This window comes from Cinclus cinclus, chromosome 1, assembly GCF_963662255.1.
Source record: "Cinclus cinclus chromosome 1, bCinCin1.1, whole genome shotgun sequence".
In the NCBI taxonomy this organism is placed as follows: domain Eukaryota; kingdom Metazoa; phylum Chordata; class Aves; order Passeriformes; family Cinclidae; genus Cinclus; species Cinclus cinclus.
In genome coordinates, this window is record NC_085046.1 from 47811899 (window position 1) to 47839662 (window position 27764).

The window sequence follows — 27764 nt, forward strand, 5'->3', positions numbered from 1 at the left end:
AGGATAAACAACAGTCTGTTAAGCTGATGTGTTCTGCTTTGTGGCTGCGCTGGCTGGGACTGTGAGGAGAGGTAATGGCAGCTCTGGTGACATGGGGGAATCAAGGAAGGCTCTTCTCTGAAGCTCTCTAAAATGAGTGCTAGGTGGGAATGAAGTAAACGGGACATAGGTTGGAAGACACAAAGGTGAAGTTAGAGCAATGACAGCAGACCTTGAAGGAAGTCCTGCATGGCATCTGAAATCTGTTTATCAGTTTTTGTTCAGTCATAAGCCAAGTAAAGCTTTGTTCAGGGGAGAAGTGAGTGAAAGAACTGAAGGGCTTATGTAAAAATATAAAAAGTTAGGATAAACTATGAAATTAGTCAAAATCAAGTTTGATTATAGGTTAACTAAAAAATGTATTATTGAGTTGAAAGATTAAAATTATTTAAAATATTGAATTTATTATTTTTTAAATCACAAACATTTCACTGAATGGCTTTAAAGAGATTAAAAGCATAGGTAATGCCAGTTTTAATTTTTAATTCAAAAGATTAGGAAGTCCCCTGACAATATGTTCTCTGAAGTGTTTTTCACTGTGTGAAGTTTTTGATGTACAATTTCTTTACAATGATTTTTGACGTGTCACTATTTTACAACTAGAAAAGAAATGTTTCACATATATATTGTCTCATTTAAATCACATACATTATCTGGATGAAATCCAGAAAGCTGTAGCATATATACATATTTTTTCCCCCCGGGGAGGTAGCTAATTTTGTGGGAATTGCTCCAGAGACCTTGAATATCGGGAAATAATTGGGCTTTTCTGCAGGTTATTTCAGTAAAGCAAAGTTATCTGCAGCAGATTACTTCTGGGTGCCTTATTAAAGCGAATCGAATGGCCCCAGAGTGCTACCTTGAGCTGCTGCTTGTCTGGATGACAGGTCATCAGTGTCTCTTGGGTAGCAGTCAGGGCTGATGTTGGAAAATGAACAAATCTGTCTATACCCGGAAGTTAAAAAAGGAATGAAATTGACTGATGCTATGGGAATAATTGCAGCACTAGGAATTTCTAAAGCTATGCTGCCTTGGTATTGTTTTCCCTGAAACTTGGGAAAGCTCAGTTTTTGAGCTGTTTCACATAAGCATGTTTTGTAAACATGAAATGTAGATTTTGTTTTTCTTTTTAAAAGCAACTGATTTTAATTGAATAGCAGCAGAAAGAAAGGGTATTGGAATTATTGGAATACAATGCAGATTTGTAAAAGAAGTTAGTTTCTTTTCTTTTTGTTCTCCTGCTTTCAGATGGCCCTGGTTTAAACATCCTGAACTATCTACTTGACCTCTTTGATTCAAGGCCATCTGCCTTTCCATATCTTAATCCAAACATACGAGATGACAATGGAAATACAGTGATGCATATTGTTTTCTAGAGAGGATTTTCAAAGCAGACTAAGAGAATAACAGAGTTATTGGCAAAATTTGACACTTACTTTAACATAAAAAACAAATCGGGAAAAGATGTGATGCATAGAATTAAAAAGAGAGATCTACTGCTAGAAGCCTGGAATAATGCTGCACATGAGAAGAAGAGGAATCGCTAAGATGGAGCAGGGCAGTTGGTTAAAACATCTAAACCCATTCCACCCTCTGAGATTTCACAGTCAAAGACCATGGGGCGTTCTTCATCTGGGCTCTGCTAAAGGCACCATCTGGCAACACAGTGCATAATGATTTAAAAACCCTGTGTTCCACAAAAACAAACAAAGGTCAGTTGGCAAAGCAAAAACAGAAGGAATAAACAGCCCCTTACCACTGCAGGAAAGTCTAGTGCAGGCAATCACAGCTTTAATTCAGCAATTGAAAGTGATCGACACCCTGAAAAAAAATAACCTTTGGTGCAAAAGACATCTTCAGCCCAAACTCATTTGGAAGAGGGAAGGAGTTCTGTCCTAGGTTGAAAGACAGGTATTTGCTAAGAAAGGCAGAAGCCTCCCTTTGAACTGAAAAATGTGATCCCTCATCCCTACAAATTATTATAATTTTGGAATTAAGGGAGCTCTCAGGCAAAGTTGTGGGGGTAGGAACAACAGTTCTTTACTAATATATCGAACAAGACAAAGATAAACAACAACAGCTATGAAATTACCCACAAACGGAACAGTAACTCAGTCCCAGTCCTTTCTGGCTGCAGGCAGCTTTTCCTTGAGATGCAGCTCCTGGTGCTGGGGGCAGGCAGGTCCCGCAGAGCTGCAGGAGGGCTGGGCGTGATGGCAGTGCTGTCTGTCCCACATGGGAGAGAGAGATGGAGAGAACCCTCTGGTCACAGTTCTCGGCAGAGTGCTGGATGATGGCAGGTTAAAGCAAGAAGGCAGCAGTGCAGGTCCGACAGCAGTGAGGATGGCTCCCAGCACTGGGATGGCAGGGATGGGACAGAGGCTGCGATCGTCCTTCTCATCCCAACTCCGCAGGGAAATGGGCCGAGTCAGTGCCTTCTGTCTTGTTTTCTGGCTGTTTGAATCTCACAGGGCTTCCCTCTTCCCTCCCCTTCCCCCTGTCATTAGGGCCTAATGAACAGGTATCTTAGCATGACAATGGGGAAAATTCCACAGAGGGAAAAGGGAAAGAACCAACTCCCAACAAGTTCCTTGCATTCTTGTGGAAGCATAGCTCATTCTGAAAGAAAAGGGGATGATTGAGAAAAAAGGTAACAGGGGAATTTAGTATGGCCTTGCCCAATGGAGAGAATGAAGAACTAGAGGAAGAAAAGGGGAAGAGTCTGGATATTGAGGCATATGTGCAGGAGTTTGATAACATGACTTGGGAAATAGAGTGCACTCTGGAAATGCTGAAGACTTTGAGCAGTAAAGCTGTACCTCATTATCTGAAAGCTAAAACCATAATGACAATTAAGGAGCTTGGCAATGGGGAATGATCTAGGGGCCTGCAGAAGCCACTGAAACACTTGAAAGCTGATATCAGCTGATATCAGCAGTATGAAGCAAAACTGGGCAAAGGTGAAGAATGCTATGGGAATTTGCCATTGACTTTTCTCCTCATTGCAGTGAGAGTCCAGAAAAGATCATGGAGAGAGAACAGACAAAAAGTAATCTAGAAAAATCAGGTAGAGTTTGCACAGAAATAATTAGAATTTGGGCCATTGTTCTTGATTGCTGCAAGCTGAGCTGTGCCTTAGAAAATATATGCATTTCCTACAACCGTGGCTTATCCTGCATTTTGAGGAAAAAGCTCAAGGGTATAAACGAAGGATATCAGAACCAGTGTGACAACACAGAAGGGTGTTCCACGTTGTTACATTGAAGACATGGAGGCAGAAAAATCAAAAGAACATAGCAAACCTGAGTATTTCCCTCCAGCTAGTGCAGCAGAACTGGAATACAATATAATGAAGTTTCACAGCTTCAGTATTAACATAGCATTTAACATTATAAATGATGTGCAGTCTTCTGTTGATTACCGTTTCCGATTGGGGAGTTGGAGTACACTGTGATTGATCTCAATCCAAAGCCTATGGAACCAATCATTTTAATAGGGCGAAGTGGGACAGGGAAGACAACTTGCTGCTTATATAGGCTTTGGAAGAAATTCTATTCATGGAAGCAGAGACAGTGCAGTGATGTTGAAAAAGCTAGTTCAGGGAAGGAAGAGAGTGAACTAAAACATGAGAGTGATTATTCGAGTGAGGAGCAGGTGAGCGATGAACAAAACCAGGGCTGCATGGATGAAAAGGTTCCTGTAGGCACAGCTGATGCAAAAATAAATTCATGTGGTGAGGATGAAGAAGACCAAACATGTAGTGCAGAATCATCAAGTAGGCTGGAGCACCCACACCAGATCTTTGTAACAAGAAATCATGTCTTGTGCTGAGAAGTTCAGAAGAATTTCATTGAACTTAGCAAGTCTTCCAAGGTAACTAGTCACTTCAAGCCTCTGGACCCAAATATTCACAGGCTACAAGACATTAAAGATGAAATTTTTCCACTATTTATCACCTCCAAGTAGTTGTTGCTGTTACTAGATGCATCCACGCCCAACCCATTTTTTCCAAGGAATGAAGATGGAAGTCTTAAAAGAGTGATTGTTGGTTGGAGTCCTCAGGAAGACTTGGTTGTACCAAATTGGCAGGATGGGGATAAAGAAGGTAATCTTGAAGCAGAACGTGGTGATGATGGAAAAGCTGCAGATGCGTGCTCTAAGGAAAGGGATCTTTGGACTTCTGTGACTTACAATGTATTTGCAAATGAAATATGGCCAAAAATTATAAAAGGTAAAAGCTTGTAGAATTGAGCACTGGTTTGGAAAGAAATAAAATCATTTCTGAAAGGGTCTTTTGAAGCACTGAATTGCTTTGGGGGCAAGCTTACTGATGAACAGTACAAAAAGCTAGGCTGAAAGAGATCACCAAATTTCATGTAAGACAGGAATGAGATCTATCACCTCTTCTATCTTTATCAGCAGATACGATCACAGAGAGGTTACTTTGATGAGGAAGATTTCCTGTATAATTTATCTCAAAGGCTTTCAAAGCTCAGGGAGCTGCCATAGTCTATCCATGAGTTTTGTGGTGATGACATACAGGATTTCACGCAAGCTGAGCTAGCCCTGTTAATGAAATGCATGAATGACCCTAATGCCATATTTTTAATGGTGACACTGCCCAGAGCATAATGAAAGGAGTTGCTTTTCGTTTTAGTGACCTGAGCTCACTCTTTCATTATGCAAGCAAGAGCTCTGTGAACAAGAAGCAGTGTGTTAGGAAATCCAAAAGGATTATATCAGTTGTACCAGAACTACAGGTCCCATTCAGGTAAAGTAACAAATTTATTTATGAACTGAACCTGTGCTCTTCAGATGTCACTAATAATTGTAGTTTTCTGCTGGCCAATTCAAAGCCACTCTCTGTGTGGCCTGTTTTTCAAAAAGATCAGATAGACAGCTTTTTCTGATGTGTCAGTTCTGTTTTTTGGCATCTCAACTGGAAAACCAAGAATAAATTTTTTTTTAAATTGTAATTTTTTGAACTCTCTTGCTTACTGGATGCTTTGGCTGTGTTTGAGAGAAAATTTAAGAAATTATCATTCCCATTTCTGTTGTCCTATCCCCAAAGCACTAGATTTTGCTGCATTGGTATGCTGCTTCTGCTTTTCTTGTTTCTCATTTATGATCTTTATGTTGTGAGAATGCTGCCAAGCCATTGTAGCATGTTTTCTGATCTTTAGAGGCCCAATAATGACATCTACTCAAATTGGCAGAAACATAAATTGAAGCTTACAGCTTCAGCCTTCCCTGATTAATGTTTTTGTCATTCTATTTTTTGATTCCAAATTTCTAACAGAATCTTTTAAAAGCATGTTTGCAAGGACTTCAGGCTGAAGTTTAAAACTTGTATTCTGCTTTTTGCAGTTATCTCCATTTGACATCTGGAGTGGTTGATTTGCTTCAGTATTATTTTCCAGATTCTTTTTGATTACCTTCCTCAGGATCATGGTCTCTTTGATGGGCCAAAATCTATTGTCTTGGAGTCTTGCAGTGTTATCAACTTAGCAATTCTGCTGGGGGGCTACAGAAGGAAAACACAACCCATAGAATGTGGAGCACCTCAGGTTTGCTTTTCTTTGGCTTTTTGCGGATTCTGACAGTTCTGTTGATAAATAATTTTCTTGTATGAACAGCCCACAACTTTCTTTTCTAAACCCTTGTCTCACTGATAAATTAGGCATTTCAAACTTAGAAACCTTTATTGTGTTGGTTTCTGTTTCTTTTCAATACGTCTGGTTCCTTCTGTTCTTTTTTTGGTGTGAGGTGTTGTCTGACCTGTTCCTTTCTAACTCCAAATTTTCTTACACCAGATCTAAAACTGTCTGCGTGAACCATGCATTCGTCAGTCTTCTAGTGACAGCTCTGTGACCTTTTTTTGTGGAGTGTGCTGAAATGTCTCTGTGGAATGTTGTCTAGTTTTTAGAAGGCTCTTGCAATAGCATCATGTTAGTTTTTCTCTGCACAACTGTTACTTTTTCTCCTTTTTTGCTTTCTTTGCTTTTCTTTGTTAAGATGTGTTTTTTTGGCAGGTGGTATTAGTGACAAATGAAACTGCCAAGGAGAAGATACCTGAGGAGCTTAGTTTGGCACTTGTACTGACAATTTATGAAGCAAAGGGCTTGGAATTTGAAGATGTCCTCCTTTACAATTTTTTCACAGATTCAGAGGTTTTTAATTCGTATCCATTTCCTGCATTTTTTCTAAAGTCGATCTTACTTGTGGTCTAATTGGTGGTTCAGCTGGGGAAAGATTCCCTCTTTTCTCTGAAGATGAGTAGTTTCATCACAGTAGAAGACAGAATTGTTCTGAATTGGGAACGTGTTTCCTTAAGTGCATTTTCCTTCAGGTTTAGTGTTAAAATTTAAGGGAGCTCTTTGGGTACACACAACATCACACATAGACACACACACACACTTTGCTGCACACCAAGACAACTAAACTACTCTGACCCCAACCAGGCAGGTATTCCAAGTGTTCTTACTGAACATACCTGCAGACACTCTATGTACCCACGACTGAGTTACTCTGTGGTTAAACATTCAGTGTGAACAGCTGTGTTGCTAATGTCCTCTGCTTCTATCGTCAAAACAGTGTCTCATGTGGCTTTCAGCAGATGAAAACCACAAGACAACTGAGGGCAGTTTACTAGTGGCTCTTCACAGAGGTTAGTGAATGTTATGTGATGAGGGCAGAAGGAAGGAGCTTGAGATAAATACTGGCTGTCATGGTAGATTTCTCAAAGTTGATTTGTTTTTGGTGATGCAAGTTGTAATCAGAAAAACAAAAATCATTTATCAGAATTTAGCAGAATCAGTTTAGCAGAATTGAGTTGTGCAGAGCATTTTATCTTAGACTAATGTATGTCAGGCCTGTTTTCATACAATTCTTCCATGTTCCTATGAGTCATGAGTAACTGAGTTGATTTGAGCAGCTAAACAAACAGGCAAGAAAGCAGCTCACACTGAGGTTTTCTAATTTAGAAAAGCTGAATCTGTGAACCATTATAAACACAGTGTGGCCCTGTGAACTTTGTAAAGTGTTGGGTTTTCATTTGTCTTGAAAATGAGATTTAAGAAGTCTTGTTTCAAGAAGCAGATGTGAATGAAAAATCTAGAGGGCAAAAAAACCAAGCCCCCAAAACACAGCAAGCTCTTGACCAAACTGATACCTTTCACTGGTTGTCATGTTAAAATCTATGACAGGCTTTGGAAAGTCTTCATTGATGACTTTTCTAAATCTTAACTTCAAGATACATTTTGCAGGAAAGGTTTCCTGCTTTTTTTTTCCTGCAGGAAAACAGTTAACTTGTTTTGTATTGCTCAAGGCTCAGAAATTTATAGATTGTAAAAATGTTATTTCAGCCTTATTATGAGTATTTTTCATTTTGTGCCAGAAACTTGACAGTATTTAATCACATTTCAATTAAATACCAAAAGAGAAAAATGAACATAATTTAGAATATAGTAATGATTTTAAGGTGTTTAGTTTTGCAGGGGATCAGGAACCTGCAGAGCAGTGTGATCAGGAGCTGGCATTCCCTACTTGGCGTGAGAGAGCAGAGCACTGATCTGCTGCCACATATAACTTACAGTTAAGAGTGTCTGTGTGTATTTATAGACAACTTTCACATGTCTCTGTGTTGGAATCCAATATTTTCTGACCATACTTTTTAGACTTCCCCATGAGTGGGTTTTTTTGCTCGCCTCTGAGTATTCTTACAAGAGAAGTTGTTGGCAGGTGCCATTCCACCCCCTGGCTGAGAACAGCACTAGCAGTTATTGGTGTTCAACATGAAGCTTAATACATTCATCACATGAATGACCAGGCAGATCTTTTCTGGGAACCCTGCGGATGAGAATATATGCCAGCATGGGATATGTGTGGGTCCAGGTCAGTAAGCTTGTCAGTCTTGTAGAATCAAGGCGACTTAGTGGCTGCCCATCCTAACCTGCAGGCCAAGTTCTCTCCAATGTGTCTTATATAGTAGATTTTAGTATGACAGATTGCATCTTGTGAGTTTTTCCCAGCACCATTTACCTTTCATTCTGCCCCAGGCTGGCAGGGAGCTGCCTGGCCGAGCAATCAACAGAACCCCCTCAGTGACTTTGTTTGGTATTGAGGGTCTGTAGGAGAATCCTTGTCTCTGGGACTAAAACTTGACTCTCCTCCATGGTGAAGGTAATCTGATTTCCTCCACAGAGGGATAATTGTAAGGGTGTTTAGATGAAAATGTATAGTTCACCCAAGGAGGTTTTCATATTTAATATCAAATTACTTATTTGATATTTTGAGCATTGCATATTATTTGAATCTAGAAGAGTGATAACAGCAGGATCCTGAAATTCTGCTGTAAGCATAATAAGGTCAATATACATTAGAATCACAATACAGATGTGATTCACATTAGTGCTCCCTATATATATATATTAAAAAAAAAAAAAAATATATATGTATGTATGTATTCCCATTAGCTTCTCCATCATGATGCTGGCCATCCCCAGTCCCTGAAAAGTAATATGCAGCTTGTAGCCAGCTCAAGCTAGTTGCGCTCTTAAGGGTTTGTTTTGTTTGCTCCTCAGATTTTCCACAGTCTGTTGGGCTGAGGTACATCTTTGCTTTTGCCTCAGCAGCTCAGGGAGGTATAACTCTGTACTTGCTGTTTTAGGGAAGGTTGTTTATATGCCTGACCACCTGGTACAGACAAGTATCTCAAGCAAAGGCTATATTGAGATGAAGTTCAGCTTTCTCACTGAAAATTGCTGATTATTCTTTACATTCTTCCCTGAGATAATTTTGTGCCCCAGTGTTCTGAGCCTTCTTCTCTTATAGGGATGAACAGGTTACACCATACAACCTTATCTCGTGCATATATAGACAGTAGTCATTAGTACATACAAATAAACCTTATTCTCTTTATATTTCAGGCTAGCAAAGAATGGAAGATAATTTCTTCTTTTAGTCTTGGTCTGGATGTGCCAGTGGAAAGCAACTTGCTAATTGAAGTGCCGTTAGAGGAGGCGACTGGTATACAGGGAAGGACTCCATTTAATGTAGAAATGTACAAGGTGAGTTTTTTGTTACATTGGGAATAGGAAGGACAAATTAAATTCTTAAATCTTAAAAGTAGGGAAATTTCTTAAATTCTTTCATCCTGTTAGTTCCATGGTTATCAAGGTTGCTTTACCTTTCATGTTTTTTCACTTTTGTATAATATAAATATAATGTAATATAATATTGATTTTAAAAGATAAAAGGTTGTTTGCAAATGTAATTTGATTAGAGAACAAACATGTGTCATAGACTTTTGGGTATATTTACAGAACAACTGTGGTTAAAGCAAATAGCAATTCAGCTTGTCAGTGCTCATTATTCCTGTAGTCTGGTTTCTGATTGATGTCACTACCTTGAAATTGAGGAAGTTCCCTAGAATCTGGTGAGTCAGATATTTTCAGGAATGTATGGTAAATTAATAGTTATATGTGCAAGTGATTAGAAGGAAAAGTCTGTCATCAGCCTGCAACTGATTTGTAGTAGTAGTTGCTTTTAAGTTAGCTGGACAATGGCTTATGTAATTGAAATCCCATGTTTAATATTTGGACTTTCTTACTTAAAAGTACTTTCTTACTTGTTATTCATTCTGTATAAATTCTCTGTTTTCTTTTAACTGCAAAGTGTGTTTCTTTCTAACAATTTAGCTCATCTGGCATTTCATTTATTTTATTTAATGTTTTTGTTCTGCTTCAGTTGCTGAATGGAGAACTCAAGCAATTGTATACTGCAATCACAAGAGCCAGAGTCAGTCTTTGGATCTTTGATAAAGACTGTGATAAACAGACTCCACCTTTTAAGTATTTCATCAAAAGAAAATTTGTTAAGGTTGTCAAAACAGATGAAAAGAAAGGTAAAGTTGTCCTAAAACTTTCTTAAAAGACTGTAAAACAGTCAAAACTCATATTTTCTTGCTTTTAGTCTGTGTAATACAGAAATTTAAATCTCTTATTCCTTCTAACAGTATGCATTGGTAACTGACCTTGCAAATTTCCACTTATTTCAGCAGGTCTTAATTATTCTGTCTCTAATGATCAGCTGTTTATGTTAAAGTATAACTTTATTGCTAATTCACTAGTTTAAGTTTTCTTGCTGTCATAGGAGAAGATCAGTGATCCCTTAGACAGATCTGATCTTGTAATTAGTTTATTGAGTTCTTACATTCAGATATGTAAAATATTCATTAAGTATGGATGGATTGTTGGTCAATGCTCTACTTTTTACATAAGCTTGCTATACCTATCTTAAATACTACACACATGCAAAATTGTCATTTACCAGCCCACTGATGTGTGGTGTTGAGTAAGGGATCCCTCAGCTTCAAGGGGTGACCTTAAGAGGTGTTCTTACATACAGGGAGATCAGGTCACTGCTGCTCAGCCAGTTACCGTGGAGAGAGCTCAATGGACCCTGATGGCTGCAGATATTTATGGCTTAAAGTGGTCAGTTTGTAGTCAGATTTTCTGCTATGTTACCTGCCCAGTCTCCAGCCAAACTCGGTGGCTTTTTGTATTCTGACTGGTAACTTCACACAGCAGTATTACTACACTTGATTCATAGTTACCATTTCTGGTGTAAGCACATAGAGCTTGGACCATTGTGAGATAATGCTTAGTTTTGGTACATGATAAGTGGTTTCTGTGGTTTATCCATTCTAATATAAAATGGTCACCCCTGCCCTTATAGACTTAGATGACAGCATGTTTGCTAAAACTTTAACTCCAGAAGAATGGATTGCACAGGGAGACTATTATGCCAAACACCAGTTCTGGGAGGTAGGAACATATGTTTATCTGAAATAAGTAAGCATTCTTGCTTGTTTTGAAACCTTTTCTTTGCTCTGTATCTATAAACCATCTGCAAACCTTCAGTTGCTCTGTAGCAGTCTGCCTTAGTTTGTGGTTTGTAGCTATGTGTCTACTTGTAAATTACTTATAAGAAGTGAGCAGGGAAAGCAAGCCTTTTGTTTGTAGTCTCAAATTCACTGCCCAGAAATTGCAGTCCCATGAGGGAAATACGTTTTAATGAACACAAATGAAAGACAGTTGGAAAAACAAATATTAGTATCCATCAGAATTTACTTATATGTGTGAATCTAAACCATCTTCTTGACAGTATCATTGCACATACTGTAGAAAAATGAAAGCATTTCTTGGAAGTGTATTAATTTGGGTAGGGAAATGATGGTTTCATTCCCTTTCTGTTTAAAGAACATAGAGATTTTACAGTCTTTTGTTTCCTAGCTTCCTAGTTAATACAGTCCAGATATAGGATGACAGTTAATGGGAACGAGGCAAAACTCATCCAGTACAGCAGCATCAGTGAAATACTCTACAGGGAGATAAGGGATATCTCTAGATCAAATGCTCTTGTTCTTATGGGTGATTTTAACTTCCCAGACATCAACTGAGAAAATCATGCAGCAGACACAAACAGGTCCAGGCAATTTCTGGAGCATGTTGAAGATAACTTCTGGGTGCAGTTACTAGGGGAGCTGACTAAGGAAAAGTGACCTCCTAAATTTGTTTGTAAACAGAGAGGCGTTTGTGAATAAAGCAGGGATTAATGTGTTGGTCACAGTGACCACAAAGTAACTGAATTTCAAATTTTTGGCTGTAGAAGAAAAAGTCCTGCAAACTTTTGATCCTAGATATGGGGAGACTAGACTTGGGCTGTGGAAGGAGCTAATTAATGATAGGCACCTTTTAAGGGCTATATCTGAAGAGTGTAAAAGCAGGACATTCCAATGGGTCAGAAGTCAAGCAAGTGGGACAGAGTCTGGCTTGGCTGAGCAGACATCTTCTTCTTGAACTTAGGGGAAAAGGGAAAGTGTGCGGACATTGGAGCTAGGAGAGATGACACTGGAGGAGGACAACAGAGATGCTGTTACTCACTGTAGGGAGAAAACTCATGTGGCCAAAGCTATCCAACACTATGAAGGACAAGAAGAAGGTAATTTAAAACACATTAACAGCAAAAGAAGAATTGGACAAAACATTGGTCCATTACTTGATGAGGTCATTTAGCTCACAAATAGGGACAGGCAAAGCAAAAACATTTAATGGCTTCCTCACCTGTGTCTTTAACACTGATGATGTGCTGGAAGACTGTGATTTGGAGGATGATAAACTCCCAATGGACTCTGCAGTAGTTTGAGACTTGCTGTGGCAACTGGATGCACTTAAATCTATTTGGCTTGATGGGATTCATTCCAGGTACTGAATGAGCTTGCCCATTTTATTGTGGGATCCCTTTCCATTATTTTTCAAAGGTCTTGGAAGTCTGGAAAGGTCCCAGTCAATTGGAAGCTGACATGCCACAAAATGTCCCAGTTTTCAAGAAGGGTAAAAAGGAAGACCCTGGTAATTACAGGCCTTTCAGTCTCACTTTGGTGCCTGGTAAAATTACAGAGAAGGCTGTTCTGGGAGTTACTGAAAATAACCTTTGAGTGACAATGCGGTCATTAGTCATAGGCAGCATGAGTTCACTATGGGAAAGTCCAAGGCCACTCATGTAGTTGACCAAGAGAAGCCAGTAGATGTGGTATATTTTGACTTTAGGAAAGATTTTAATAGTTTCTCTCAATCTCTCTTTATTCTGGTTGGAAGGTTCAGCACACATCTAGACAAGTCCATAATACGTTAGGTGAGCAGCTGGTTGACAAGTCAGGCTCAAAGAGTTATAGTAAATGGGGTTATATCAAGCTGGTTGAATTCCCCAATGCTCAATTTAAAGGCTAGGGCCCTTTAAGGTTTTTAAAAATAATTTGGAACAGGAATGGAGTGTACTTTAAATATGTTTGCCAACTGTACTGAACTAGGAGGACACTAAATTGGGAGGAGCTGTTGATTCCCTCAGCGGTAGAGAGCTGCAGAGACACTTTGACAACCTAGTGGGCTATCACCAACCGTATGAAATTTAACAAGGGCAAGTGCCAGATTCTGCACCTAGGATGGAGTAATCCTGGTTATACATTCAAATTAGGGAATGAGAGGCTGGAAAGCAGCCCCATGAAAAGAGTTCTGGGAGTTTGGGTTGATGACAAGTTGAATATGAGCCAGCACAATCAAAAAAGGCAAACGGTGTCCTGGGTGCATCAAATACAGCATTGTGAGCCAGTCAAAGGAGATGATTGTTCTGCTCTGCTCTGTGCTGGTGCAGACTCACCTGGTGTACTTCATGCAGTTTTGGGCACCACAATATAAGAAGGGCATCAGACTATTAGTGTGTGTCCAGAGGAAAGTGACCAAAATGATGGAAAAAGAATGGTTTGGTTTTGAAGAGACCTCAAGAACCATCCAGTCCCAACCTCCTGGCATTGCCACGGGCAGCTCTAGAGGGCATGTTTTTAAGAAGAGCAGCTGAAGTCACTTGTCTTGTTGAGCTTGGAGAAGAGATGGCTGAGGGATACCCTCATCACAGTCTACAACTTCCTCAAGGGGAGGTCCTGATCTCTGTCTGGTTACCAGTGGCAGCACATGAGGAAAAGGAATGAAGTTGGATCAGAAGAGGATCAGATTTGACATAGAATAGTACTCTTCAATGAGAAAGTGGTCTGCCACAGGCACCCCAGGAAAGTGGTCATGGCATTAAGCCATGAGTTCAGAGTTCAAGAAGTATCTGGATGACATTCTTAGTTGTGTGGGCTTGTTTTAGGTAGTCCTGCAGGGAGCAGTAATTTGGCCTCTATTATCCTTGTAAGTCCCTTTCAATTTGGGATGTTCTGTGATTCTATTAAATAATACTTTAGATATATTTTTGATCATGGCAGAGGGACAGCTGTGTTTTGCAGGTAACAACATACAATTCTTTGAAGGGAAAGTAAATATTTATAACAAGGCTAAAAACCAAAATAATCAACTGCCACTATACAGATAGTCTTTATCTCTCCTTGAAAATAAAAGGCAATTTTCTAAATGGATAGAAAAGAGTTTAGATAAAAAACCCACACAGGTAAAAACATCATCTTGAAATCTGGAATTTATTAGCTATATTATCTGCAAATCTGCTTTTCTTTATCAAACCCTGATCTTTGCTAATCAATGCTATCTTAAGATGACATTATCTGGTGACTTAGGCAGTTATAAGAGTGGCTTGCAGTGTGCAATTTCCAAACAGAAGCAGCACTAAATTAATGGATAGAATAAAGAAATCATGGTGTTGCAGAACAAGCAGGGTGGTAATGAAGCAAAGCTTGCTAGGAGCATGGTAAGTCCTGGTGTTTCTGTTTAGTTTTCACAGAAAGAGGCTGGTATGATAAAAGCACTGAGTAAATGTTCCTGGCTTTTCAATTTCACTTTTCACACATCAATCTTCCTCACTTTTAGTAATATATTGTAGATGCCTGGTCACTTACCAGTTAATGGTTTAGGGTAGCATTCAAATTGCATATGCTATTTGTTCTATCAGCTTACCAGGAATTCTGCTTTTACTACGTCCATGTTCAATATTGCAATTAATATTCTAATTTTAGTAGTTGCACATGGACTGACTTTCAAGATTTTCTTTTTGTCCTAAAAATATACCACAATGTTTTACCTTTTCCTTTTTCTGGGCATCCTGCCAGTCTTTCTGCTTTCCATTCCAGTGACTGTAAAATTAAGTATTGCTTTCATATGACTAAGCCATGGGCTGGATGTACATCTGTGAATGCTATGTGTGATTTCACCCCAGGTGGCTGCCAGATGTTACCAAAAGGGAGGAGCAGCTGAGAAGTCAAAACTGGCCCTGACACACGTTGCTGTTCTCAAAGTGCATGCAAAGAAATGCAGCCCAAGGTAAGTGTCAGGCAGCTGAGTGAGTGTCACTGTGGTGCCAGACCCCTTGGAGGTATGAGGGTAAGATTCACACAGCTGTGGGACCGGACTGGAGACATCTGAGAACAGTGCTGGAGGAGTGTCTTTATGTGTTAGTAGTTGGAAAAAAAGATTTAAGAAATTGGAAGGTCTAGCACCAGCTAGATGAAATGAAATTTGCCCTTGCAAGGGCTTACTGCTTGTGTGAGAGAAAAGCCACAGGATTTGCATTATGTCAAGAGGCTTTACATCCTTAGATATAGATAGGAGAACATATGCCATCAGGAGTGCTCAGCTTCAGTTAATCCCACTCAGCAAAGGAGAATTGAGGAAGAAAAGCTGCTAGCAAAAAGTGAGCCTTGGGGTAAGATTAGTGTTACAGTCAATTTAAACTAAACAAGCAGAACCAGACCTGAACCAAAGGACAGTCTTAAAGGAACAGGTTTTGAGATTAATCATTTAGTTCATTATTTCATCTGAGTAAAATAGCTCAAGAGTTTGACAGGGGAGAGAGTTTGCAGTTTCCTGAAGAGGCTTGGAAACTCTTTGAGACATCTCAATTTTAAGACAGGAAAAAACTCATTGGAGAAAGATCTAGAACTAAGTGAACTCAGTTCCTGTTCATGCTGCAGAGACAGAAGCTAGCAATGATAGCAGAATAGGGAAGGAATGACTAGATCAGATGGAGCTGGCACACAAGGGAGAAGAGGGAAGATCTGAAGAAATGCAGTTACTGAAGTTGGTAGAGATTTAATCTGTTTTAGTTACCTGCTTTACATTAGTGGCCCTGGTTTGAAGTATAAGGTTGTTCATAAAATTTCATTATTACAGAGAAATTGTTGATATGACTGATAGAACTTTTTTCCAGTTCACTGAGCTTGTCAACTGCATAAAATTAGAGGAGAAGGAATTTGGTGTATTAGGATATGTTTAGTTGACAGAACATATGTAATAATGAAGCTGCCAAAGTTGATTTTTTTTTAATAAAGGTATTAATGCTGATGTAAGAAGCCTAAGTAAGATTTTTGTGTGTTCTGTATGGAATGCTCTGTACAGTTCTGATTCTCCAGGCTTGAGAATCATGAATTCTATCTAGACCATGCTGCAGTGATACCACGAAGGATGAGATTGTTTAGTCATACAAAACAAAGGCTGAGAACACATTTGCTTGTGTCTCTAATGACACTGGCACTAAAGAGCAGAAGGGAGAGAACAAGCTAAGAAAAGAGAAGCAGTACAAAATCAGAATACTATACATTAGTAAAAAAAAAACCACCTCAAAAGAGTCTTTTGACTGCCAGAGCTATCCTATTTTAGAACAGACTTCTGGACAGAGCAGTGTAAGCCCAAAATATAATTAATTGCAAAATCACAACTCATCAGGTAATGTATAGAGAATAATGTCTAATGTCAGTGTTGGTTGGATTCAGTGACAGCTCACATGATCCTAAACTTAATTTGGTTTTTACTGGTAATTTTGTCTTACATACTACAGGGAAAAACAGATGGAATATATGACATTGGCTAAAATGTACTTGCAATGTGGAGAACCAAAACTATCGCTAAAATGTCTGATTCAATCAAAGGAGTTCTGTCTTTCTGCAGAATTGTGTAAAAAATTAGAAAAGGTATTAAATCCTCACCTTATCACTTTCCTTTTCCTACAGCTTTTTTTCCTCTCATATTCCTCAGAAAGTAAGAGAATCGTTTTGTGTCATGGTAGTAGCTAAACTAAACAAGCTCTTTAAGCTGGGCTGTTCGAAACGAATTATTTCTCAGAGAATAGGCAGAAGAGGAATGAAGTGGAGAATGATTCAGGCTGGCTTTATTTCTTTGGCTGTCCTCAAATGTCGTTATCAGTCATTTGCAGTCAAAAATTAGTGAATGACTGATGTAATGAAACTTAAGCTGCTGCTTCATTCGGTACTCTGATGATACTGAGACTTCGTTGATAACAGCCATCTAAATGGAACCTTAAAACATGGAAGGGTTAAAGTAGTGTGCTAACAATATGCAATATTTTTATTTTCAGTGTATTTCCACTAAAATAATTGTAAAGGTTTGTTCCCAAATATTTGAAGTTACAGATACAATGTTAGGGTTCTCATTCTGCATCCATAAGTGTTGTAATTTAGTACTGTTTCTTCTGAGAAATCTGTAAATCAGCAGAAGCATGTGTAGTGTTTTCTAACAACTGGCAGAGCTGAGTGGATAAAATTATTTTGAAAATCCTGTACAATGCCTTTCATTTTATACTCTAGTTTTTCAGACACATCTCTTCAGTTTTAGTGATGGTTACTTTAATATGTATTTGATTTTATTCAGATACTTTAATAGCATTTTATTAAAGTGTACTTCTTTATGAGACACATGATGGAATTACAAGATTTATTCCATTCATGTAATTTTGACTGTTTATAGCACTTCAGTTTCATTATGGACTTACGCATTGCAGATGAAAGATGCTGCAGTTTACTATCAGAAAAGACAGTGCTACAAAGAGGCATCTGAATGTTATGAACTAATTGAGGAGTTTGATCTGGCCATTAAAATGTATTGTCAGGAAGAACTCTATGAAGAAGCAGGAAAGGCAGTTGAAAGGTATGTCTTGGAAGATGGTATTGGATTATAATTCTCTTCTGCATTTCCAAATTCCATATAATGCAGCTGGTTCACTGAAATTTTTTCAGACGGGTTTTGTCTACTGCCTTTGTTTTACATAAATCCTTTGTGATGTACCTTTAGTAATGGTAACTGCTTTTTTAAATGATTAAGGCTTCTTTAATATGTAGAGATGGATCAAAAAATTCAAGAATTAAAGTAACTTTACCAACAGACAAGTTTTTAAATCATTGCCCCCAAAAACATTCATGGAAATTTATCAACATAAGACACAAAAAAATCTGCACTGCCAAATTTATAATGAGAAAGATGATAACAAAAAGCTGATGAAAATTTACTCATCCAACAGAACAAATAACTCATTCTCAACATGCAGGAGAGAATATTTCAGAGAACTGGCTTAGGGGATACCTCAATGGTTTTACATCAGCCATTAATAATTAATTACTGAATATTCTGAAGTGCATGTTATGAAGGATGCAACCAGTTGTTTTGCGCAGACACTCAGTAAGCTACAAAGTATATGCAGATACATAGAGCAGGCTTGAAAGAATTCTCTGTAAACTGACAAGTTTATGTAAATTTTACAGAGTATTGTATATATTGACTTGTGGAGAATTCACTGAAATTCATATTTTTTTATAAATAGAAGATTAATGCTGATAAAATGTGTTAAAATTATTTTACATTGATTTGACAGTGTGGAGAATGCTTCACTAATGCTGTAAACCTTGTGATCTTGTTTGTACCAAAAGTTTTAATAATTTTGATTCTCACAGCCTCATGTTGTAATTATTCTTTTTCTATAGATCTTTTAAGATGATGTGATCCTCTTTTGCCTGACAGGCATGTCATGTGAAACAGTTGGCCTTTATGAAGGAAGGGCTTCTAGGGGAAACTATTAATTTAATGGTTTTCTTTTTATTTATTACAGTTCTTTTTTTTGTCCAGATTTGTCATCTGTGGCATAAATTGGTGTATCTATTATTTCAGATACAAAGCAAAAGGACAAATGGCTTCCAAACTCTCCTGTACAGCAAATCAGTTGTATGTGGAAGCAGCTGCAAAGTACCTGAGTATGAACAGGACTGAGGAAATGATGCAAGTCCTCTCAAAACTTGATATAGAGGATCAGCTTGAGTTTCTGAAGTCTTATGGATATTTGCACCAAAGAGCTGACTTACTGAAAAGGAAGGATCGGCAGGAGGGGGCTGCAAAGTTAATGAAACAACGTGGGTTTGTTCTGAAAGCGGCCAACCTCACAGCTGTAAAAGAGTTTTGTGCATCGTGTTTGCTTGCTGAAGCACATGCCAGGCTGAGTCGTGGTTCACAATTGCATATGGGGAACGTGGAGAGCACCCTAAGAGAAGCCCTTGAACTTTGTGAACAAACTGAGCAGAAGTCTGGCACTGCTGAGGCTGTGCTTTTGCAGGGAGCTCAGAAAGGTGACTTCATGAAGCTGAGCAACGCATACTGTCAGTTCCTATCTCTGAATCATTCTGCTGGTGCAGTTGAAGCTCTCTTTGCATTATGTCGCTGCAGCACTCCCAACCAGAACATCCTCTTCATGGCAACATGTGGCTTAATGGCTCTTCTGAGTCTTGTCAGCAGTCTGAAGAAAGCAGCCACCAATTCAGAGAAATATATGGTGAAGTTATGCTTTGGCTATTTTGGGATTGTCCCAATAGGTGACAGTCGCCAGATGTCTCAAAATGAAGCTGAACCCATTATCAAGTTTTTGTTAGACAAGTCAAGCCTAAAGAAGAGGAAGGCAAAAGGTGATCTCTCAGTAAGCACAGAGAAAGTAAAATCAGCTTTGAAGCAGCACTTGTTAAGCAGGTTGTACTTTATCGCTCGTGAGTTACTGAGCAAGAGGTACCTTCATATTTGTATGAGGTTCATTGCTGGATTGAACTGTGAAGATGAAACCTGTGAGGGTTACCTCAGGCCCTTGCTGTGTCATGAAGCAAAGACAATATTTCAGTGTAAAATGCATCTGGTGGCAATAAATGGACTATTGTTGGAAGCCACATGCACTTTCCCTGAAGAGCTACTAAATCAGTGCAAAAGCTTTGAGGACATTTTGACTTCTGACAAATATGCATCATGTAAAGCTCTCCTAGGAATGTTTTTTCCTAACCATTTTCATTTGAGAATACTGTCTGAGAACCCAAAGGCATGCAAAGAAATACTGCAATTCAGTAGTGTTATTTCCAAACCTTGTAGAGCAATGTTGAAGAAGTACATCACATTTAAGTTTAATAATTAAGACATTGCTGCCAGAAGACTTGTGGCTAAGTGCTATGAAGGTCCTTATCTTATCTTCAGGATATCCTGAAGAATTTGAGAAACTTCTTTTTAAAGAAGAGGGTAATTATAACAAAGAGCTAATGTTTGCTTTGGCAAAGGCAAAAAGTTGCCCAAAGAATAAAGGCCAGGGAGAAAAGATCAAAGGAACAGGGGGCAGACAGGGTATGTTGCTACCTGGCAAAAATGCCAAAAAAATGCAGGAAGAACACACTTGTGCTTCATTTGACTTCTTGAAAATTCACTTGAGCAATTCTATGTTCATAAGAACCCGGAAAGCTGTAAAAGATTTTTTTTTTCCATTTCATGAATGTCCTGATCAAGAAATGCACAAGGTACCTGATTCCAAGCATGGGAAATACTGTGATATTGCTGGAATTCCAGTATATTCTATGTTGTGCTGTCCTGATGCGTCTTGCCAAGAACATTACTCTCTGCCTTCCAAAGAGTTACATTGCTCTCCTTCATTACTGGGAGTTTTTGTTCAGCCACAAGGACCGTTACAAAGAACTTAGACACATTTTCTATTATACAGGAGTATAGACCAAAGGACACAAATGTAGCTGTATACTATTTCAGATCTCATCTCATCTCTGTTATCTAGGAGAAGTCTTGTGTGGTGTTCGTGGAAGGTTCAATATCCTCCTGGATGCATTCAGGGATCCTGACTGCATAACTTTAGGGGAGGCTGAGCGGACAGTAGTGCTATGCTTAGTGATGTTACTGAATGCTGACCAGGTGCAGAGTTCTAAAGATAGATCCGTCTTATGCCACCTCTTTCCTGAAATCAAGGCGATGCTGGAATCAATGAGAAAAGACACTCCCTCTAAAGTACCTGAAGGACTGCTGAAGGTCGTGGAACAAGTGGGTAATGTAAGAGAAGTTGCTGCACGCCTGCAAGAGCTGATGACAGTGCAGGATGAAGAGCACTTGGTTGACTGTTGCTGGAAGTGGGACACTGCCTACATTCAGGGGCATCCACCCATATAGGGCATCCAGCTTGAACACATAAACCTTGACAGATTTATAACTTCCTTGGATGAAACACAATATGTTGATGAGGTGGAAGAGGAATTTGAAGAGGTTCATTGCTTAAAGGACCAAAAGGATCCCCTAGAAGTCATTGCCCTCAGCAAGCAACAGAAGCAAGAACAGAAAGAATCTGCTCAACATCAGCTGTATTGTGTGTTCCATTTTATTTCCCTATATATGAAGTAGAAAAGGAAGGGCCACTCCAGAGTTCATCCTGTTGTAATGAAAGAAGAAGCATTTTTATCCGATGTATTCAAAAGAGCAGATATTGACCAAACCCAGTGTGACCTCTGTGGAGTCAGATTCATCCTAAATTCTGAGAACTATTTCAGCCAGTCAGAAAGCATGGAGGCAGACACTTCTGAACCTCTGACACCAACAGAGAACAGTGGGGAAGAAAAGTTGCATGCAGAAGGAAATGCAGTTTCTGTGACCAGTGAGGCCTATATGGAGCATAGAAACACAGAAGAACACACAAATAACCATGCTGCCTTACAAGACACTATGCCAAATTTTTCAGAAGATAGATCCAAAAATACATGATGAACTTGAAGCAGTGGAAGCCATTACAGAAAGGGATTACACCCGAGACCATTTAGCATATAAAGAAGGTTCCAAGTTACACCAGAGGAAAATCAAAGCGAATATTAAAAGATTTTCAGATGTAGTAGACGAAATCTATGAGAAAAAAGCCTGGGCTAAAGGTAGGACCTTTCCTGCTTTCTTTAAACAATTTAAGCAATAGGTCATTTTTGGCCAAACTGCTAGACCTGCAATGCTCCATTTGAAAATCTTTATGTGGTCAAGAGAAAGGTATTTCCAGGTATTTCAGGCAGCTGAGGGAAAGAGGAACTGAGAGAGCTGGAAATACTGAAAATATATTATAAACTCTTCCAACTTAATGAATTACATAGTAGAGGTAAAGTGAATAGTAGAGAATTTTTACAGATAGTAAAGTGAATTTTAAGCACATGGAGAGATGTGCTGTGTTCTCTGAACTTACACAGTTTTACAGCAACTTTGCAGTTTTACTGCAAAGGTAATCTTTACTAATTTTTATATTGTTTCTACTGTTTCTTATTTACTTCTGCTAGCCATAGTAATTTGGATATGCAGGGGTAGCCTGGTAGGAGTACTTGGAGCCTTTGGCTGAGGATATCTCTGATTATTCTGCCCTTGAACTTGTAATTTTGCTAGGGCTGAACTAAAGTGGATACTTAACCACAAATCTATGGTGTATCAAGTACTCAAAGGCAACACTGGCATTAAAAAGTTTAGTAAATGATGGTGCTGGAGATACATATTTTGATATTAATTTTTCCCCTTATATGCTTAAAGCATTATTCTGTGCTGATCTTTGCAAGCAAAATTGAATTAGTGAATGAATGGCCTAGAAGCAAAATTGTTTAGTATACTTGCTTTGGGAAAGTGACCACTTAAATCTTAACTGGCTTCAGTTGTAGAAATCCACCAATTGTGTCAAATTGTCATTTTGCCTTTGATACCTGCATTAGTGAAAAACTGTAGAATTTGTTATATTCATCAGCTCCGATCAGTGAAATATGTTAAATTTGTAACTAAACGTTAGGTTGTGCTCTTCATGTGTAAGCTATATCTTTACACCTAGTGGAAAGTTTTACATATGGATGAGGTCCATGAAGTTTAGTTTATTGTTTACTTGGTTTTCTGCTCAGTGAACCATGACAGTGATGAATAAGATGGATATAGTGGGCTTAATTATAAGGCTTGTAGTAGGTAATAGTGGATTTCATTATGACAATTGCTTGATGAATGTTACCTTGTTCTACTCGGTGAAAATATATATAGAGAAATTATTTGTCTCTGAGATTAATTTTCCCTCTCTTTTGTAACAGGCATTTTCCAGGTTCTTAATGGTGCAGTTCAGCAAAGGCTGCAGCATTTTAGGTCCATGTTTTACTTTGATTTATATAATTTCAGAGAGATAATGAAAGTCAGGAACTTTATAACCCCAAAATAAAGTAGAATGTTTTCAGGATTCAGATGCAACTCAAAAAGGGCAGCACATGGGATGTAGAACTTCTGCTCTGATTGTGATAGTATTGTTCATTAGAATGGGGAGTAATACATACATCATCTTCATCCACATTAGTGAATTATTCCCCACATGAGATCACAACTCATGACTCAGCACTCAAAGGTGATCATGGACTTCTTGGTTTGCAGCATCATCATCCCTGTGTAACTTCATTTTGTGCTTGACTTGTAGCTGCTGTCCATTTCTCTCTAAGTTTTCTCACAGAACGTTAATTGTGCTCCATTTCAGCTGAAGAAGTAATGACCATGCATGCCAACAAATTGGTTGACATCACTGATGACGCTCGTATGTGGCTGACGCAAATGGACTCTCACAGGATAACAGAAGAAGGTATGTTTTAAAATTGCATAGTTTTTTGTGCCCACTACTGTTCAGTAGTGGTTGCTAAGCATCACTTCAGTCTCCCAGTCAGCAGCATTGTGAATATTCACTGACCTTTGAGACGCAGTCCTACAGGGGCACTCTGGAAAACATGAGATAACCAGGCTTTCCTCAGTGGCTCTTCAAAACAGAGCAGCTGGTTGCAGGGTGGCCAGAGCAGAGCAAGTCTTCTCCCTGGTCCTTGGTGCATCCCAGCCTCATAAAGGATGCTTGTGTTTGCTTCTTTTATTTTCACTTCCATTTCTCTTGGTTTAATACAAAAAGTAGCATATATTGACACAGTCTATTGCATCACAGATCTCTAAGGGCAAGTTTAAGACTTCATTTTGCCTCCCTGAATGTTCATGTTTAAAAATATGTTAGGTGGTGGGATTGCAACAGTTGCAGAAATAGGCAGCAATGAAGCAATTAGACTTACAAAATGGACTAAGTAGCTCAATTTTAGAAAAATTGGTTGTGATAAAGCCTTGTGTTGCCTCTGCCTGTTCTAGCAGATACAGTTAATAGGAGTGGGAGTGCTCTTGTCTCAAAAGCAACCTTATAGACTGTCTTGGAAGTCAGCAGGGCAGTGTAGGGTCTGCTGAAAGTGAATCTTGAGAGAGACATGAGACAGACTTAGAAAAGTTGAAGGAAATAATAGAAACAGATTTTCAGTGTGAAAATTAATTACTGGAGCAGCAAGTGGCTTAGCAGTCGCTGCTTTGTTGCAGAGCTCTTAAGTACATTGTCATATTAAAGCTAAATGCTTCTTAAACATGATTATGCACGTATGAAGGTATATTGCTGACATATAAAATAGCAATGACAGATTGTCATGCTGTTAGAAGAAAAAGGTGCTGGGTTTTCCATTCTGCATTAATTTTTTGTTTTTAATATAGGCTTGGTGCATGACAAAGACTTGGAAAATGAAGTGGAACATGAAATTATGGCTTTTGAAGAACTTGTCTATAAAAAACACTCAAGGAAAAAAGGAAGACATGGGTAACTACAAATAGAAAAATTATTCCAGATGGCTGTTTTATCCTCTTAACAATCTAAGTTTAGAATGAAATTTTCTTTTTAAAAATAAAGGGATGGGATCAGAAATCAGAAGAGTCTGAAGAAAAAGAGCAACTTATGCTGTGTTTTATTATTTTTTTTTTATTGCTTGTATTGTATCAGAATAATTACCTATGTCATAATAATGTAATTGTTAAAGCCTGTGACTGGACCAATTTCCTTTCAAACCTATGTGATTGTTTAAAAGTAACAAAAGTCAAAGAAACAAGCAAGTAGAAAAATATTAATGTTCTGACTTATCTCAGGGGTATTTTTCCACTCAGTCTTCTTTTCTTCTTCCTTGTAAATTTGTGTCATCATTCTTCTGAGCTGGAATCCTCAGAAAAATAGGTTGATAATTTCTCTGATTTAGGAGTATTGGCATGTTTAGAACTTTTTGAGAATTCTGGTGAGATATTTACAGTATCCCTCTTTTATGTTTTTATAGACATGAAATAACTAAACACATTCGTATTTATGATAGTATGTATTCTTCTGATTGGATAGGTAGGAGAGTTAGGGGTTGTCTTTTGTTTGATATAAACTTCTACTTGTACCTATTAAAAATGGATAATCTTAATTTTAAAGAATGTTACACATTTTAAGAACTATGTAAGATTTAATTTTAAGGCTGAATTGATACATTTTTGTAATATATAATGTTTTTATAAAACCTTTAAAAATTTTAAAATCACTTGGTCTTGTCTTACTTTTTGAATGCTTTCTGAAAGCCATATGTGACTGCATGAGTGAGATTTGTAAATTGGGTCCAGAATATCAGTTCATTCTGTTGGGGTCTCAGTGTGTCCAGCATATTGTAGTGTCCTGGTTTTGACTGGGATAGAGCTAATTTTCTTCTTAGTAGGTGGTATTGTGCTGTGCACTTTAATTTAGAATGAGAATAATGTTGACAAAACACTGATCTGGTTGTTGCTGAGCAGTGCTTCCCAAAGATCAAGGACTTCTTGGTTTCCCATGCTCTGCTAGAGAGCAGGTGCACAAGAGGCTGAGAGGCAGCATAACCAGGACAGCTGACCCCAGCTGGCCAAAAGGACATTCCATACCATAAAATATCTTCTCAGCACATAAACTGAGTGGAGGCGGACAGGAGGGGCTGATCACTTCTGGGGAGGGGCTGAGCATCAGTTGGGGGAGGGAGCACTTGTGTTGTGCATCACTGTTTTTCTCAGGCTTTATTCCACCCTCTCTTTTTTACCTTCTTTTTCATTAAAAATATTATTATTGTCATTGTTACTGCATTTGACTTAATTTCAGTTAGTAAACTGTTCTTATCTCAACCCACAGATTTTGCCCTTTCTTCTGATTCTCCTCCCCATCCCACAGAGAAGGTTGGAGTGTGAGTGAGCAGCTGTGTGGTAATTAGTTGCTGGCTGGGGTTAAACTGCAACACGTAGTCTCCTTCAGTAACCTTTTTAATTAAAATATCTGTGTGTTAAACATAATTAGAATATTATTTAGTTGTTGAAATATTTTGCCTTTAAAATTATTCCTCTTTGTATACATAACAAATTGCTTCAATAAATACCTCTTGTCAAAAACTTAATCACTTATTACTAAGTTCAGTGTTGTGGAAATGGGATATTTTACATGGGTAAGAATGAAATGGTGCTGTAGAATGGAGCTATGTGGGTAGCAGTAATAATTTTCTAATGCATTGTGAAAATCTCTTTCCAGATGTTTTTTCTCAAAGAAGTCTTGTTCCTTAAGCAAGCATTAGAATATAGTTTGGAAACATACATTGATGAAATGTAATGCAAGTCACTTGCACTGTATAGAAGTCAAGAATTAAGGAAGCTGGATCATTAATGTAAATTATTTGGCTTTGTTTTCTGTAATGATGGGTGTTTTGCAGAAACTCTCCTGATTAGTTTCCCATCTTCACTATTTACATTTGTGGCAGTAAATACTACCTAAACTTTTTAAGGACATTTTAAAGAATGGCCACATTTTAAAGAATGAATTAATATACTTTATGGGAAAAAAAAGCAACTTAAACATTATCTCAAAAATACTAAGCAAAGGGGAAACAAATAAAAACAAATAACAACAGAAGTTACCAAGAACTTAATCTTAGGTATCTTTTCCTGGAGCAGGGTCCTGTGATTCTTGATGTGGTTCCATGCAACCCACTGTTTTTTTTCTGACTTTGAATCAGCACTCCCAGATGGAACTTATTTCAATAACATATGAAATACTGACTGCTAAACAAAAATAATGGTGATTCAAATTTCAGAGCTTACAGTTTCAGAGATATATTAGGTCAAGATTTCAGTAATGTTCAAGCAGAGATGGGAAGTCTAGTTGGATCTCCAGACCAATATGACAGCTTTAAGGATTTTTTCCCCTATGCTGGTTTGCATGAATAAACGTAAATCTTCCTTTTCTATGGCAGTCTTTTCAGCTAATAATGATCTCAGTATTAATCCTATTTACATATTACATTAGCAAAATTAGTTTGTCCAGATATACCCTTGGGTTGTGGGATTTTTTTTGTTCTGTTTTTTTTCCTTATTTTTTTAAAAAAAATCTTTCACACCTCTGGTGGAAACCCCAGCGTTCTGGCATTAGCTAAAGCCTATGACTCAAAGGGCTTTGGACCCATGACAGGTGCCTTGGAATGTGTGAGATGCATATTGCACTGAAACCTTGGAACTAAGCAGTTGATGCAGATTGTTGAGCTAATCCACCCACTTTTGCCTGTCTAAGCCATGTTGAAAAGAATTTTGAAAAGGCTTCAAAAGCTCAGAAACTGGTGACTTAAAATCTCCTTCCCTGGTGATACAATATTTACACCTAAATGAAAAAGAATGAAAGATGGAATGTGTAGTCCTAAACATGACAAGTCTCTGAATTTCAGACTCCCCAAGAAAAAAAATCTCTTGCTTCCTTGAACCTCATATTAATACAAAGATCTATGTGGTAAATGATGTGTACTTTTCACCTTTTTCCTTTATTTCTCTTAAATTTTTTTTTCATTATACTGCCCACAGTTTTATTCGAAAACACTTTCCTAACAGTCAGCTGTTACAAACTCTGACTCAGCAAATAATTTAAACATTTGCCATTTTTTAAACATTTGTTGTCATTCCTAAAGAGAAGCCTTTTACCTCGGTACTTACTGAAAACACAGGGAGAAATAAATTGTCTTATCTGTGTAAATAAATGAAAAGGTTTTCCTGCCAGAAACCCCTGTGACAGTATTTGCTGAAAACCAATCTGGAGGCACTAATCCTTACATGAAAAGGACCACAGCTGTTGCTACTGATCTTCAACCTTTTTTGTTGGAGTATTTAGAAAGTTAAATACAGAAAAGAAGAGATAAAAAAATATAACCAGCAATAACAAAATGGCAGCTAAAATAGTGATAGACAGGGACACACTATTCTATCTGTATTCACTGA

At 38.2% G+C, this 27764-nt stretch overlaps 1 protein-coding gene across 1 annotated transcript in view; it reads left to right on the plus strand.

Moving 5' to 3' along the window:
• TRANK1 (tetratricopeptide repeat and ankyrin repeat containing 1) overlaps positions 1–24768 on the plus strand; it is a 59990-nt gene extending 35222 nt beyond the window's left edge. The window contains 30 exon segments of the mRNA XM_062497420.1: positions 1286–1677; positions 1680–1766; positions 1769–1870; positions 1873–1931; positions 2610–2676; positions 2679–2999; positions 3002–3260; positions 3262–3467; positions 3470–4645; positions 4648–4775; positions 4777–4810; positions 5406–5464; positions 5466–5606; positions 6072–6209; positions 8967–9107; positions 9787–9943; positions 10777–10865; positions 14764–14867; positions 16381–16513; positions 17341–17486; positions 18501–19790; positions 19792–20005; positions 20008–20103; positions 20106–20326; positions 20328–20394; positions 20397–21341; positions 21344–21362; positions 21365–21550; positions 23152–23253; positions 24183–24768. Of these exon segments, the coding sequence (XP_062353404.1) occupies positions 1286–1677; positions 1680–1766; positions 1769–1870; positions 1873–1931; positions 2610–2676; positions 2679–2999; positions 3002–3260; positions 3262–3467; positions 3470–4645; positions 4648–4775; positions 4777–4810; positions 5406–5464; positions 5466–5606; positions 6072–6209; positions 8967–9107; positions 9787–9943; positions 10777–10865; positions 14764–14867; positions 16381–16513; positions 17341–17486; positions 18501–19790; positions 19792–20005; positions 20008–20103; positions 20106–20326; positions 20328–20394; positions 20397–21341; positions 21344–21362; positions 21365–21550; positions 23152–23253; positions 24183–24289 (7186 nt within the window). The 3' untranslated portion in view covers positions 24290–24768.
• The last annotated feature ends 2996 nt before the right edge of the window (positions 24769–27764 follow it).